General features: G+C 43.4%; 1 protein-coding gene across 11 annotated transcripts in view; it reads left to right on the top strand.

Annotated features, from left to right (window-relative positions):
* The window catches only part of DNM1 (dynamin 1), a 230,760-nt gene extending 217,340 nt beyond the window's left edge, over positions 1–13,420 (top strand). For 4 of the 11 annotated variants that reach the window (XM_073541098.1, XM_073541095.1, XM_073541096.1 and 1 more), the window contains one exon: positions 9,797–10,509. In XM_073541098.1, the coding sequence (XP_073397199.1) occupies positions 9,797–9,866 (70 nt within the window). In that variant the 3' untranslated portion in view covers positions 9,867–10,509. Of the gene's footprint in view, positions 1–997; positions 1,035–9,796; positions 10,510–12,906 lie in introns of those variants that run through there. The other 7 variants (XM_073541100.1, XM_073541091.1, XM_073541099.1 and 4 more) reach the window with 5 other exon arrangements.
* The last annotated feature ends 3,480 nt before the right edge of the window (positions 13,421–16,900 follow it).

Below are 16,900 nucleotides of genomic sequence, written 5' to 3'. Positions count from 1 at the left end.
GATGTTCAATTAATTTGTTTGGGTACCTCTAGTGGATCCACAGCAAATGGCTTTTTGTAACAGTCTTGCTCCCACCTCGCTGCCCCCAAGCCACCCATTTTGCTCCAGCCTATTCTTTAAATTAGTCAGACAGGCTGTAAGGTATGAGGGAATCCTTATTCGTCTCCCTATTTGCAATGCAGGGGCTTCTATTTTTTCTTCACACTCAATGTATCTAAAATGTTTTATCAGGACAATAAGCCTTAAAAAAATTATTTTCAAAATCTGTCTTGTTTCTGCAGCTTCTATGCAGACTTATGCGTTTCCTCTGTAACAGACAACAAACAATCCCTAACCTGAGAATTGCTAACCAAATGTAAGGACTGGCAACTCCAGTATCAGACTATATGTGGTTTATTGCTCTGTTACCACAGAGACACATAGGTCTGCATAGGGGCTGTAGACACAAAACAGTAGGACTTTATTTTTTTTATTAAGGCCTATCAGGAATTATTTTTGTGAAGAAAAAAAATTGGGTCTTTTCAGGCAAAAAAAAAAAAAAAAAATCTGAAAAATTCTGTAAATTGTGTTTCAAGACTAGTTGGCATGTGTGAGCTTCATCAAATAATCAATGCAAGTAATTTCAATTTTTACTGACTTTTCAACCATCAAGATCCAGAATTGACCAGACTGACACTACACATGACTAGGTGCCTATGTGGATGGACCACAGATTTTCCAATACTGAATCTTTCTGCCATACTACAACCCCATAGAATGTTCTATATTCACACGTGACCTACGGCGGGGTCTGACTGACATGTTGGCGTGTTTGTATATGACTACATCGGTTTCCATATTGTTTAGGCACCCGGAGTAGTCCAGCCATGGCCGTATATTAATGTATGCTTGTATGTATATGTATCATGGTCAGCCATGGTTCTGTGTATGCATACGTGGCCCTTACAAGCTTCTGGCTGTGGCTGTTCTCAGCCTCTGACTTCATGTTATTTTTCAGAATAACTATCAGTGACCCATGAGGAGCACTCGTCACGGTATGTCACGCATTTCAAGTCATGTGACCTGTGTGCCTCCTTTTCCTAGTCATGTGATCTTCACGTCTGTTACACCCATCTGCTGTCTCTCGCCCTGTTGCCAGGCAGTTTCTTTTCTTTTTTTTTCTTCATGACTTTTGCTATATGAAAAGTTTAAGTCTATTTCCACTTTGAAATATAAATTCTTAAAGGAACTGCATGAAGAAATTTTGACAATTAAATTTACTTCCAAAAGTTCTCATGGGTTCTAAATTTGAGGGTCAACCCAAACTGGAGTCACCATGAATTACATTTTTGTGCTTTTTTGTGTATACTCCCTTAAAGGTGGTACAGCCATTATCAACAGCAACGTTCTACAACTATCTAATAAACTTTGGGCCTCACTTATCAAAACTGTCTAAATAAACTGTCTCTTTTTAAACTGCACAGGTAAAATAAAGCCTGGGTTGTGATTGGTTGTGACCCATAGAAGAAAATATGGCAATGATTACACATGCACACTATCGCTCCTCTATAGACCCATAGAGGAGAATAGGACAATGATCACACAAGTGCACTACCGCTCCTATATAGACCCATAGGAGAGAATAGTGGAATGGTCACACATGCGCACCAACGCGCCTATATAGACCCATAGGAGAGAATAGGGTAGTTATCACACATGCACATTACCGCTCCTATATAAACCTATAGGAGAGAATGGGGCAGTGATCACACATACATACTACCACTCCTATATAGTCCTATAGGAGAGAACAGGGCAGTGATCACACAGTTACCAACCAATATTTATAAAAGTACAGACACAGAGGGCTATTAAATTCATACAGCGTGTGAGAACATGATACGAGGAACCTGGCTATGGTGAAAATTTTGAATGGGCAACACAGGGATAGTTACAGTGGGTATGGAAAGTATTCAGACCCCTTTAAATTTTTCACTATTTGTTTCATTGCATCCATTTAGTAAATTCAAAAAAGTTATTTTTTTTCTCATTAATGTACACTCTGCACCCCATCTTGACTGAAAAAAACAGAAATGTAGAAATGAAAGAAATGTAGAAATGACTAAGACTATTTTTTAGTTGAAACGCGTTGATCCTCCTCACTGGTGTGCTTGGTGTTTGCTATAAGAAATTTTTAAAGAACCAACATATTTTTAAGTTGTCCAATAAAGCTTTGTAAATTGCAGCCGCCTCCGTCTACAGCTGGATCACTTTTTTCTCTTCCTCTTAAATGAAAGAAGTTTGGGACCACCAGAAATCTTCCTAGACCTGGCCGACCAGCCAAACTGAGCAATCGTGGGAGAAGAGCCTTGGTGAGAGAGGTAAAGAAGAACCCCAAGATCACTGTGGCTGAGCTCCACAGATGTAGTAGGGAGATGGGAGAAAGTTCCACAAAGTCAGCTATCACTGCAGCCCTCCACCAGTCGGGCCTTTATGGCAGAGTGGCCCAATTTGTTTTTTTCAGTCAAGATGGGGTGCAGGGTGTACATTAATGAGATAAAAATGAACTTTTTTGAATTTACCAAATGGCTGGAATGAAACAAAGAGTGAAAAATTGAAAGGGGTCTGAATACTTTCCGTACCCACTGTACATTAATGTGTTGAGGTGTTAGGCCAGTATAAAGAAGTGAGTTTTTAGGGCACACATAAAACTGTGGGTATTGGGGATTAATCGAATTATCCTGGGTAGTGCATTCCAAAAAATTGGCGAAGTGCGTGAGAAGTCTTGGAGACAGGAGTGGGAGGTTCTGATTATTGAGGATGTTAATCTTAGGTCATTAGCAGAACAGAGGGCATGGGTAGGGTGGTAGACTGAGATAAGGGAGGAGATGTAGGGTGGTGCTGAACCGTGGAGTGCTTTGTGGGTGAGAGTGACAAGTTTATATTGAATTCTGGAGTGGATGGGTAACCAGTGCAATGACTGGCACAAGGTAGAGGCAACTGTGTAATGGTTGGTGAGGAATATGATCCTAGCCGCAGCATTCCAGACAGATTGGAGAGAGGAGTGTTTGGTAAAAGGGAGACCGATTAGTAGAGAGTTACAATAGTCCAAACAAGAATTGATAAAAGCAACAGTAAGAGTTTTGCAGAGTTGAAAGTAAGAAAAGGTTGAATTATAGAAATATTTTTGATCAAGAGCGAGCCAGTGATCGGATGTGGGGGGGGGGGGGGTGAATGAACGCTCTTAGTCAAGTATAACCCCAAGAATGCAGGCATGTTGCTGGGGAGAAATGGTAGAACCACACATGGAAATAGCAATGTCGGGCATAGGTAGGTTAGTAGAGGGAGGAAACACAAGGAGTTCAGTTTTTGACAGGTTCAGTTTCAGATATATTGAGGACATGATGTTGGAGACAGCGGTAAGACAATCACTGGTGTTTTGTAATAATGCAAATGTGATGTCAGGAGTAGCGGTGTTTAATTGGTTGCCATCAGCATAGAGATGGTACTGGAAACCAAATCTACTGATTGTTTGTCCAATAAGGGCAGTATAAAAAGAGAAGAGGAGGGGACCTAGGACTGATTCTTGAGGAACCCCAACAATAAGGGGATGATGAGAGGAGAAGGAGCCAGCAAAAGAAATAGTGAAGTAGCGGTCAGAGATAGTAGGAGAATCAGGAGAGAACGGTGTCCTTGAGGCCGATGGAGCGGAGCATAGTGAGGAGGAGCTGATGATCCATAGTGTCAAATGCTGCAGAGAGATCCAGGAGAATTAGCATGGAGTAGTGACCATAAGATTTAGCTGTTAGTAGATCATTAGAGACTTTAGTGAGGGCAGTTTCAGTTGAGTGTAAAGAGCGTAAACCGTATTGAAGAGGGTCATTAAGAGAGTTTTCTGAGAGATAGCTAGTAAGATAGGAGTGGACCAAGTATTCCAAGAGTTTAGAGATGAAGGGAAGATTAGAGACAGGTCTATAGTTAGCATCACAGTTTTGGTCGAGGGATGGACTGTTAAGTAATGGATGTATAATGGAATGCTTAAATGAGGAGGGAAAGATATAAGAAACGAGAGAGAGGTTGAATATGTTTGTTGGATGAGTGGTGACAGTAGGGGAAAGGGACTGGAGAAGATGTAACAGAATAGGGTCACTGGTGCAAGTAGTAGGGCGAGAAGATGGAAGGAGCCTGATCACTTTTTCTGTGACTGGTTCAAAGTCAGAGAGTGAGCTATATGCAGTGGGGGATGGAGGACAGTGCATGGTATGAGGTGACTGGAAGAAAATTTTCTGTCGGATATGGTCACTTTTTTCTTTGAAATAATTGCTAGATTGTCAGCGCAGAGATCTGTGTTGGGACCTGCTCTCTTGGGTTGAGAAAGGAATGAAAAGTGTCAAAGAGATGTTTAGGATTATTGGATAGTGAGGTGATGATGGTGTTGAAATAGGTTTGCTTGTTGAGGTGAAGGGCAGTGTTGTATGTTTTAAGCATAAACTTATAATGGATGACATCTTTGGGCAGATTGGATTTTCTCCACAGACGTTTGGCACACCTGGAGCACCGCTGTAGGAAACGTGTTTGCAGCGTGTGCCAGGGTTGTGCCAGGGTTGTTCTATGTATAGGAGGTGCAACTTCATCCAGGGTAATTTGCAGTGTTATAATGCTTCAGTGTGGAGTCAGGACATTAGGAAATTGGGGCCAATGATGACTGCAAATTCTTAATAAGTTTGTGGGCGTTAATGGCCTGTATATTTCTATAAGTGTGGAAAGTGGGGGTGTCCTGAGCGGGATGGCAGTTCTTAACAGAGATTGAAAAAAGGTTGAGGTCGGAGAACAGGAGAGGGGAGTTGGTAAAATCATACACTGAGCAAAGCTGAAGACCAAGTCGAGGTAGTGTCCGTCTTCATGCGTAGCAGTTGGTAAGCGGCGAAAGGCTAAAGGAGGAAGTTATAGATAAAGGTGAGTAGCGGATGGTGAGAGGGGAAAAGCAATTGGGATGTTAAAGTCTCCCATTATGAGGGTGGAGATGTCACAGAAGAGAAAATAAGGAAGCCAGGTGGCAAAGTGATCCAGGAATTGATGGGAGGGGCCCAGATGATGATACACAACCGCCAATAGCATGGAGAAGGGGATGCAGAGTCTGACAGCATGGACATCAAAAGAAGGGAAGATAAGTGAGGCTACTTGAGGGATAACCTGAAAGGTACATTTGGGTGATAGGAGCAGACCAATGCCTCCACCTGCTCTATTGTCCGATCTTGAGGTATGAGAGAAGTGAGAAGTGTAGTTCACCATATGAAAGAGCAGCAGCAGCAGCAGTGGTGGTGTCTGACTGCTGGATCCAGGTTTCAGTAAGAGCCAGAAGGTTAAGAGAATCAGAATGGAAGAAGTCATGAATGAAGGAGAGTTTATTACACACTGAGCGAGAATTCCAGAGGGCATAATTAAAAGAGACAGAAGGAACGCGGGGAATATTAAGATTTGAGGGGTTTCTGAGTGTAGCAGTTGAGGGGTTCGACTTACTATAACATGCGAGGCCAGGGTTGGGAGAGATATCTCCTGCGACAAGGAGAAGGAGGAAAAAAGAGTGAGCAGATGGTTAAATGATTTGGAGAGCATCTTTTGTGTTGGATGGTTGGACTGAATGGATCTGAGCAATTTATCAATGTGAAAAGAGCGTGAGTGCTGTACATAGGAGAGGAAAGGACAGAGGGGCTGATAAAGATGGAGTGTAAAGAGTTAGTGCAAGGATGGTGGATGTGAGTGAAGGCAGCAGCCATAGGAGAGAATAGGGCAGTGATCACACATGCACACTACCGCTCCTATATAGACCCATAGGAGAGAATAGGGCAGTGATCACACATGCACACTACCACTGCTATTTGGACCCATAGAGGAGAATAGGGCAGTGGTCACAAATGCACACTACCGCTCCTATAGAGCCATAGAAGAGAATAGAGCAGTAATCACAAATGCATACTACCACTCCTGTAAACCCATAGAGGAGAATAGGACAGTGATCACACATAGACACTACTGCTCCTATGTAGACCCATAGAAGAGAATAGAGCAGTATTCACCAATGCACACTACCACTATTCTAGACCCATAGAGGAGAAAAGGGCAGAGATCACACATCCACTCTACCGCTCCTATATAGACTCATAGAGAAGAATAGGGCAATGATCACACATGCACGCTTCCACTGCTATTTAGACCCATAGAGGAGAATAGGGCAGTGGTCACACATGCACACTACCCTCCTATAGACCCATAGAGGAGAATAGGGTAGTGGTCAAAGATGCACACTACCACTGCTATAGACCCATAGAGGAGAACAGAGTAGTGGTCACGCATGTAGACTACCACTGCTCTAGAGCCATAAAGGAAAATAGAGCAGTGCTAACACATACACACTACCGCTCCTATAAATACTCATAGAGGAGAATAGAGTAGTGGTCACACATGCACACTACAACTTCTCTAGACTCATAAAGGAGAATAGGGCAGTGATCACACATGCACACTACTCCTATATAGACCCATAGGAGAGAATAGAGCAGTGCTAACACATGCAGACTGCCACTCTTATATAGACCCAGAGAGGAGAATAGAGTAGTGGTCACGCATCCACACTACCACTGCTCTAGATCCATAAAGGAGAATAGGACAGTGCTAACACATGCACACTGCCGCTCCTATATATACCCATAGAGAATAGAGCAGTGGTCGCACATGCACAATACCACTGCTCTAGACCCACTGAGGAGAAAAAGGCACACTACCACTCTTATATACACACACATAGAGGATAATAAAGCAGTGGTGTCACATGCACACTACCACTGCTCTAGACCCATAGAGGAGAAAAAGGCAGTGATCACACATGCACACTACTGCTCTTATATACACACCCACAGAGGAGAATAAAGCAGTGGTGACACATGCACACTACTGCTCCTATATAGACCCATAGAGGAGAATAGGGCAGTGCTAACACATGCACACTACCAATCCTATATATACCTATAGAGCAGAATCGAGTAGTGGTCATACATGCGAACTACCACTGCTCTAGACACATAGAGGAGACTAGGGCAGTGCTAACATATGCGCACTACCTTTCCTATATAGACCCATAGAGGAAAATAGAGTAGTGGTCACACATGCACACTACTACTGCTCTAGATCCATAGAGAATAGAGCAGTGGTCACACATGCAAACTACCACTGCTCTAGACACATAGAGGAGAATAGGGCAGTGCTAACACATGCACACTACCATTCCTATATAGACCCATAGAGGAGAATAAGGGCAGTGCCAACACATGCACATTACCGTTCCTATATAGACCCATAGAGGAGAATAGGGCAGTGCCAACACATGCACATTACCGTTCCTATATAGACCCATAGAGGAGAATAGGGCAGTGCCAACACATGCACACTACCGTTCCTATATAGACCCATAGAGGAGAATAGGGCAGTGCCAATACATGCACACTACCGTTCCTATATAGACCCGTAGAGGAGAATAAGGCAGTGGTCACAAATGCACACTACTGTGCCTATATAGACCCGTAAAGGAGAATAGGGCAGTGCTAAGACATGTACACTACCGCTCCTATATAGACCCATAGAGGAGAACAGGGCAGTGATCACACATGTGCACTAACTCTTCTATATAGACCCATAGAAGAGAATAGAGCAGTGGTCACACCTGAACACTACCTCTGCTATTACCCAATGATAGAGAATATAGCAGTGGTCACACCTTCTACAGTTCCTACATAGACCATTGTTCTCATTTACTACAACTTAAAAATGAAAGTATTTTGAACACAAAGTTAATTGGAAAGTTGCAGAACTTTGGAAATTCTCTTGTCATATTTTTGATATAGTCAACACCCAACATCTAGAACTGCAAATGTAGCCAACAGTAAGTGCTACATACGGTTCTGAATTCTAAGGATATTTTCCAAGATTATGAACCCACTTATATGTTGACCACCAGTCAGTGTGACTTCTTGATGGACCATCCAAGTCTTCTTCTTAGGTGTTACTTGGAGACGTTTGGTCAACGCTGCGGTAAACCCTAGAAAACCCAAGTAGACACCTCATTATTTCCAAGTGTCCTTCCTCTTGGAGACCTGTCCTTTCTTCATCTGAAGCAGTCATCTCCATCATGTCGGTCTCCAAATGTTGCAATACAACCACCGTTTGGAGACCACTAGTCTCAGGAGACCTTAGTTTTTGCTTTTGTCCCTCTAGCGCTGTTTACACCAGCCCATCTATTAGGACTTCCATAGCCAACACTAGTAATAATTGAGGTCCTGCTTTGCGTAAATAGACCCTCTCCACCATTTACCAATGAGATAGGCGTCGTACCCACTGATGTCCCTTCTGCTCGTCCTTGTTATCTGTCTCTTCCACCCACAACCGATGATTCTTTTGCTTCCTCACGTGATCACTTTGCATTCATCGTCCTTATACCTCACCGCCATCTCCTTTTTCATTGCTTTCTGGTATTGCCGTGCTCTGCTTGTTGTCCAAAAATTAACCGTGCCTGGCAACTCGGACCGACTGTCACTTCCTGTCACCTCACACACTCATCAAACCCAATTCCTCACATTATTCCTACGTACCAACCACAACACACTGCCGAAATGTGAATTACTGTAGCCCTTTCATCCCACCATCAATGGAGTCATGTATAAAAAATAGTGGAGAGAATAACAATGGTGACCAATCAGATGTGAGCTTACATTTTAAATTCTTCGCTTTTAAAATGACAGTTGCAATCTGATTGGTTGTTGTTGAGAACTCCGCTATTTTTTCTTTCACGACGCCGATTAATTCAGCTTCTCGTGTATCCGCCTTTTCCAAACCATACCGCATGTCCTTGGCGTATGAATAATAATTGTGATTTTGTGATCTTGCTGTGTTTGCTCACTGTTTCACACGCACAGTCAGCCCTCCTAAACCTGACATGGACAGAGCATGGAGGACATTGGAGAAATTAATGTATGGCATAAAATCTAAAACATGGGAAGCATTAAAATGAAAATCAGACACCAAAAATATAATTTTTTTAGGTGGTTTTCCAGGATTTTTATCAATAAAGCTTATGAAAAACATATAATACGTGTAGCAATATGGACCTCAAATTCTAATTTTGGGGTCTACTACTCTATAACAATGCCTTTTATTTTAAATCCCCAAGGTCGCTGCTAAGGATCCATATTGCCACACACAACTAGGTCTCATTTATCAGCGCAGTTCTTATTGCTCGTAGCAACCAATCACAGGGCAGCTTTCATTTTACTCCAGCAGTTTCATAAATGAAAGGCAAGCTCTGATTGGTAGCTATGGACTGCAAATTCAGTTCTCAAAAAAATGGAGGCCCATAGCAACCAGTCCACATTTCATTAATCAATACTGTCAAGTGGTAAACATATATGGCCTTAGCAACCAATATCTACGTTTCTTTTCTCAAGGATAGTTTATGTTTATAAGGGAGGCCAATATAGCGGTACAGTTTTTGACTGGAGAAATGCCTATTTTTCTGACAAATTTGACAGAATGTGAGAGATGTAAGCAGAGCCTATTGGTTGATAAGGGCAACATTGACACTATTTTGATGCCTGGCAGCCATTTTGACTCCCAACTAACGCTTCTTTATACATGTTCTTTTGTACTGGCGTAGAAATGGCGATTTATTCCAGCCGGCAGGGGATTCTGGGCTGACTGTCTCATATCATGGATGATGCTAACCATGCTCTGTGTTTTCTTGTCTGTTCTTGTTTTTATTTTCATTCAGCAGGAAGGCTCCCGCATCACCTACACGACCCACCATTATCCGACCTGCCGACCCGTCCCTCTTAGATTAAAAAATGGAGGCCTGGCTGCCGAACACAGCTTTCTCCCCATTCCTTCTCCCCAACCCCCCCCCCCATCTCACCTATTCCAGGCATGGTGAAAATGTTATATCCCCCCTCGACCACTGGTTCAGTGTCACTATGTATTGTATTGTACAGATGTGTGGTATCGTCCCTTTGCAGCGCCATATTGTGATGTTTAAGCACCTGGTTGATATATAGATATATATATATTTTTTTTCTTGCTCTTTGCCCACCCGCTATGCCACTACACATCCTTCCGCCTGCTTATAGGAATGATCTCATTGTGTCTCCGTTGTACGATTTTTTTTTTGTTTTATTTTCTTTTGTATTAAAACGATGTCAATCAAATTAGAGTGATATAATTAGTATTAGTAGCAATTGCTAGTCACAGACAACGCTCCTCAGTCTTCCCCTACCCCCCATCTTCCCCTCTTCCCACCTGCCATTGCTCATATTGACGCCTTTTGTTCATGTTCGGTGTGGTTCTGCTGCCCTCTTGTGGTCCAGTTCTGGTCTACAATCTACTTCCTTTGGTTTTGTGAATTCTTCATTTCCATTCAATGAAGAAGAGCGCGGGACGGGGTTGGGAGGGGATCATTGCTGATGATTTTAATTAAAGGTTATGCAATTAGATGAGTTTTTTTATATAAATTTTTCTTTATTTCGCAAGGTATGATTTTTGAACAGTAGACAAGAGTGCAAAAAAGATTTTTTAAAGGGGTATTTCACCTATGACTCTGTAAGTTCGGGGTCAGACTTGAGAGAAATTCGGACGAGTCTCGCACATCAATACCTGGCACTGCCGCTGGCACTCGGATCGGAGCGTGCGGCTACATGTATTTCTATGCAGCTGAACGCTCCGGTCCCGAGTGCCGGCGGCAGTGCTGGGTATTGACATGCGAGACTCGTCCGAATTTCCCGCAAGTCTGACCCCGACCTAACAAAAAAAATCTGAAATAGTCTATTTTCCCCTTACTGATACAGTCTACCTGTAAGGAATATATTCTTAGGAGACCTAAATAGGCTATAGTAAACTATCCAATTCACCTATATAAATTCCGCCTTAAACACCAGCTGGGTTGCTGCTTAAAACCTTCCAATAGTATTGGGAAAAAAAAAATAATGTGCATTGAAGCCATAGTCAGTGTGATAGAGTCACATTTAAATGGTGTGAACATTTTCTCGTTGTAAATGCCCCTGTTCTCCTGAATCCAGCGCAGTTAACTTCTTTTTTGTTCCCACGCCTCTCCTTTCCTCAGATATAGCTCCTTCTTCCCTGTATATAAATCTAGTTTTGTTAGCCAAGTGGGCGTGGTAATTGATTATGTCTGATTTCCAGATAAACTTAATTTATACACATAAAAGAGAGGAGCCATATCTGAGGAACAGAAAGGTGCAGGAACAAAAGCAAAACAATGCCGGATTCAGGAGAACAGTGGTGTTACACCGGGTAAGAAATTACATATATTTATGGCAGGTGGAAGGTCTTGATGTGCCCTATACAGCAGCATTAGTGCCCCTGTAATTATAACATGCATACGTTTTCAAGATGACTGTACTTATGTAGGGCTACTTTGATAACCCGGACCTGTTGTAGATGGCATAGCAGGTTGTGGGCCCTGAAGACCAGAGCTGTAAAGGCCCTTACTAGTTCTGCTGCGAGTGTTATTATTACATGTTATTAAAGAAAAAAAAAAGGAAAGCACTAGAATGTTTACAGAGCGCCACCTACTGGATGCTGCTAGCTAATGAACCACATCTACTGACTTCTAGTCATTGGGACTGCAGAGACTGCCCGTAGCACTTGGCTGCTATCACAACGTTTCCCATTTGCTGGCTTGTTGGCTTTTGGAAGGGGCCTATCCTGGATGCTGTGTCTAGGTCATGTAGGGAGTGCCACCTCCAGGCTGCTGATTCTAGGTCATATAGAGAGCGCCATCTCCTGGCCACTGATACTAGAACTTATAGAGAGCACCACCTCCTGGCCACTGATACTAGGACTTGTAGAGAACACCATCTCCTGGCCACTGATACTAGGACTTGTAGAGAACACCATCTCCCGGCCACTGATACTAGGACTTGTAGAGAGCGCCACTTCCTAACCACTGATAGTAGGACTTGTAGAGAGTACCACCTCCTGCCCGCTAATACTAGGACTTGCAGAGAACACCACCTCCTGGCCAATGATACTAGGACTTGTAAAGAGCGCCACCTCCTGACCGTTGATACCAGGACTTGTAGAGAGTGCCACCTCCTGGCCACTGATACTAGGACTTGTAGAGAGCACCACCTCCTGGCCAATGATACTAGGACTTGTTGAGAGCGCCACCTCCTAGCCGCTGATACTAGGACTTGTAGAGAGCACCACCTCCTGGCCACCTATACTAGGACTTGTAGAGAGCGCCACCTCCTGGCCAATGATACTAGGACTTGTAGAGAGTGCCACCTCCTAGCCGCTGATACTAGGACTTGTTGAGAGCGCCACCTCCTATCCGCTGATACTAGGACTTGTAGAGAGCACCACCTCCTGGCCACTGATACTACGACTTGTAGAGAGCGCCACCTCCTGGCCACTGATATAAGACTTGGAGAGCACACCACCTCCTGGCCACTGATACTAGGACTTGTAGAGAGCGTCAACTCGTGGCCAATGAGATTAGGACTTATAGAGAGCACCACCTCCTGGCCACTGTTACTAGGGCTTGTAGAGAGTGCCACCTCCTGGCCACTGGCACTGTTACTAGGGTTTGTAGAGAGCGCCACCTCCTAACCACTGATACTAGGACTTGTAGAAAGCGCCATCTCCTGGCCCCTGATACTAGGACTTGTAAAGAGCGCCACCTCCTGGCCACTGATACTAGGACTTGTAAAGAGCGCCACCTCCTTGCCACTGATACCAAGACGTATAGTGAGCGCCATCTCCTGGCTGCTGTATAAAATACACTAAACACCTCCTTTGTTTTCAATACCTGTAACTGACCTTTTTCTTTCCTGCTCTTTCTCCCCTTTTCTTTCTTCCTGTGATCAGAGCCACTCGAGTTAGCCCATCCAGGCCAGAGAGTCCTAAGCCTCACTATGACCTGTAAGCCTCCCTGGGCTTAGCCGTTGCCTGCTTCCTAGCTGTTCTGTCTTGGAGTGTGTGACACTTCCCACACTGTCTGTCCTGTTGTACAATGGTCGTGCTACACACATATCAATGGTGATTTTTACTATCTTCTCTTCTGTTCTATTGCTGCACTTATGTCTGTAGTAGTGGCATATCCTGATATAAATATACTATAAATAATTCTAAATATATATATATATATATATATATATGAGATCTTCAAGATGCGTAAGCCAGTGTGCTTCCATGTGAATTTCAGTCTTTGGTAGGACACAAATCGTGGGGAAATGATCAGACGTTGGTCAGTTGGCAGCTGGATCTGTTGCTCTGCATGTAAAAGGATCATCCATTTGGGGAAGAAGTTCTTGGTGCTGGTGTGCAGCTGTGATACCCGTCAGACCATTGAATAAAATATGTTTCTGTATAAAAAAAAAAAGTTTCTTGTCTCATAATTGAGTCTTGTGCATTTGTGAAGATTCATTGACCTATTGAGAGAGTCAATCAGGCCGCTGCTCTATACACCATGTAGTGGCCATACTTGGGTACTGCAGCTTAGCACCCATTCATTTCAAACTGGTAGCATTGCCGTATCACACCCCCATCGATCTGATAGAAATAATCTATATATCAGTCTCAGACAACCCCTTTAAATGTAATGTGTCATCAGAAAATGACTTGTTTAAATCAGGTTCTTATGTAACATGTACATTAAAAAAAAAGGCTGACTTTTTTTTTTACCCTGATTTTTATTAAAAGAAAAATAGTTATCTTGCAATGTTTTCTTTTTTACATTTGCCAGTGAGGCTTTTTCTTTAGACTTCCTTTCTTTTTAGCAGTTTTCATCAGTTAACTTTCATCAAAGGCAGGAATGCAATGACAGGTAACGCCTTTGATAACACAGGATCCGCCAATCACAGTAAGTGATATCACAGCTCACCTCCTCTTCCTCTCTTCAGTGACCATTGCACACGCTCATTAGACGCTTCACTGCAAAAGATAAGGTCTGAATCTGATCATTATTGCTAATGTACATGCAAATATCCTGACCAGTGAAAAAAATTTTACTAAAGATTGTGGGGCTATTGCCAAATTAAAAAAAAAAAAACTAGAACATTTAAAACAAACCTTAAAGGCAATGTAAGGTTGAGCTTTTTGATTTTAGCGGGCAGGACCGGATGATCATCTTCTAATGGCCAACACTTTCCTAGAAGAATTTTTTGAGAGGTAGAAGGGTGGGGCATGCTAAATTTCAATACCTAATCTTTTTTTTTTCCCCCTCAATGGAGATAAGCCGCTACTTTAGAAATGTGACAGCGCCGTATTCCTCTCTGTCCACTGAGAAGACATGGAGGAAGTTCATCAATGCTCTTTTCACTGTCTGTGGGACTGCCAGACATAGCCAGGTACAGTCTGTAGCGACCCGGTGGTCAGTAAGCCATTACCTGTCCTATGGATGGAGTTTGGCATAACTCATTTATGTCATGGCCGCTTCTGTCCAGAGACACCAGGCCTTATAAAAGTCACAGAACTTGTTGGTGTACAAAACATTCCAAAAAAAGGGAAGAAGAAAAAAAAAGTGCCATGGCTGAATGCCTGCAGCAGCCCAGCATCTTCCTCTGACCGCAGACATTCAGCACAGTGACAGCTGGGGAGCGGGCACACGGGAGCACTGTCAATCACTGAACGCGCTCATCCCTCTGTCCGGCGCCCTGGCCGTCGCTCCCTCCCTTCACTCACTTGCATTTGCATCATCCAGAGTCCTCTGCTGTACAGGATGCAAGAGGAGACGGCGACCGCAGTGTACAGGGACCAAGATTAGGCAAGTACAAGCCTTTCTTTAAATATTTTGCCAGTGAATGGGGGACATATGTGGGGCTGGCTGCGGGGGGACATCATATTATATCAGACTGTGGGGAACATTATACTGGGAGCCGTGGGGACATCATACTGTATATTGAGGGCTGTGGTGGAGACAGTGTATATTTTGATATCACACTGTATGGACGGCTGTTGTCACCATCATACCGTGTAGGAGAACAGTGTGAGGAAGGGTTACAGTTTTGAAAGGACAACATGGTGGGCAGTATGAGGGCAAAGTGTGAGAAGTTTGAAAAGAATGGACATGGAGACGAGCAGTGTGAAATGGGACACACGATATGGGGAGAGGTTAGCATGGTGGGTGCACAGTATAGAAAGCGATTAGCATGGTGGGGGACAGTTTGGAGATATAGAAAGTGTAAGGGAAAGCTAGAGAGAGGGGACAACCATGGTATAGTCCGTGGTTCATAAGGGCGGACAGTGTGCTGCCTATAGCCGATAATGGCATACAGTGTGGCGGATGTAGCTCATTAAGGCAGACAACATGGAGTTCATATACTATATGAGGATTATTTAGGGCATACTATGGACAGATATTAAAATGTCATCTGTATAATAGTAACACTGATCTTTAAAGGGCACCATAGGGGGATATGCTGCAGAAGACCGGAGAAGAACGAATCTGAACAGAAGAGATGTGGATGTGAGACGTCATCATGGCGTCTGGACAAGATGGAGATAAAAAGAAAGAAAAGACGAAGATGAGGTCACCTATAAGGTCCCTGGATGTAAAGGTTTACTGTTGATACTGACTACGTCTCATCAGTACTGTATGGTGCACAGTCTGATAAAGAATGAACGCTCTCCCCTTAGTGAATACAAGGGGGGTCGCATGATAACGCGGCTCCCATAACTATTAATTTGATGGTGTTCAGTTGGTTTGTTAAGCTCTGGTTTACAAAGAGTTAATGTTTCAGTAAGCTGTGATATTTCATGAGCAGGTTCCCTGTTGTCAGGCAGATTTGGCTTCCCGCTCTTTTATTTTAACCTGTTTTGATTGGCTGACAGAGTATGAGCAGGAAGAACTTGTTATATAATCAGCTGTGTGGGACAGTTACCTCAGTTTACCTCAAGAAGATATCAAGATCCCTCCCTCCCGCCCTGTTAAAAGTATTTCACTGTATTGTCGTCTCTGTTGTGAGTTCATTTTCCCCTTCACCATTGAGGTCCGATGAACTCCCTCTTCTGGTGAAGGAAGGTAGTGAGGCTGATTACCAAGCACCTGAGCAGAATGATGATGACTGGGTGACTGGAATTGCTAACTGGATATAAGGCAGCCGACGCCCTTCTGCCTTGCGGGTGATTTCTCTGAGGGATTCTAGGAGACCAGTCTGATTCCTGCTCCTCAAAAGCTAAGTTTTCTGCTCTGCTTTTTGCATTTGTGTTTTGGTTTTGTTTTGCCTTGTTTTTCTGGATTTCTGCCATTCCCTGCTGGGGTGAGCTGAATTCCTTTTTGCTCTGTCTTCAGAAAATACCTGAGTACTGATATAGTCTTTTTGAAGCCTAGCGTCTTCAGGGCTTTTTTCCCTATCAGTCTGTTGGCTCTTGTTTTGATAGGGTTTTTGGCGGATTGCAGACAGCAGCTTTTCCATCCTGTCCTATATAGTTAGCTTGGGCCCCATCATTTGCTCAGCCTATCTTTCTATCTGTGTGAGTGTTTTTTCATCTTGCTTCACCGTCATTATATGTTGGGGGCTGCCTATTGCTTTGGGGTCTGCTCTGGGGCAGTTTAGATTTCCCTGTCTTTAGGCTATTTAGTTTATTCGGCTGTGATCGAGGGGTCTAGGGCTCCGTAGGAACCCCCCACAGCTACTGCTAGTTGTTGTTGATAGGTTCAGGGGTCTGCAATCCGATAGCTGCCAACTTCTCTGGTTTTCTGGACTTAGCTAGTATTTCTGTTTTTGCCTCCTACGGTGACTCATTCATAACACGTGTTGTTTATTTGTGAGATAATCTCCCTGTTTTAGGAAGGATTGGGTCATGAGAGTAATAATTTTATTCAGTGATGGAGATATTTAATGGTTTTTAATGGTTATGA

The sequence above is a fragment of the Dendrobates tinctorius genome, unplaced genomic scaffold (assembly GCF_039654945.1).
Source record: "Dendrobates tinctorius isolate UK_male_01 unplaced genomic scaffold, ASM3965494v1 ptg000120l, whole genome shotgun sequence".
NCBI lineage: Eukaryota > Metazoa > Chordata > Amphibia > Anura > Dendrobatidae > Dendrobates > Dendrobates tinctorius.
The sequence above is the reverse complement of the archived record's forward strand: the minus strand, read 5'-3'. Positions and strand labels throughout refer to the sequence as shown.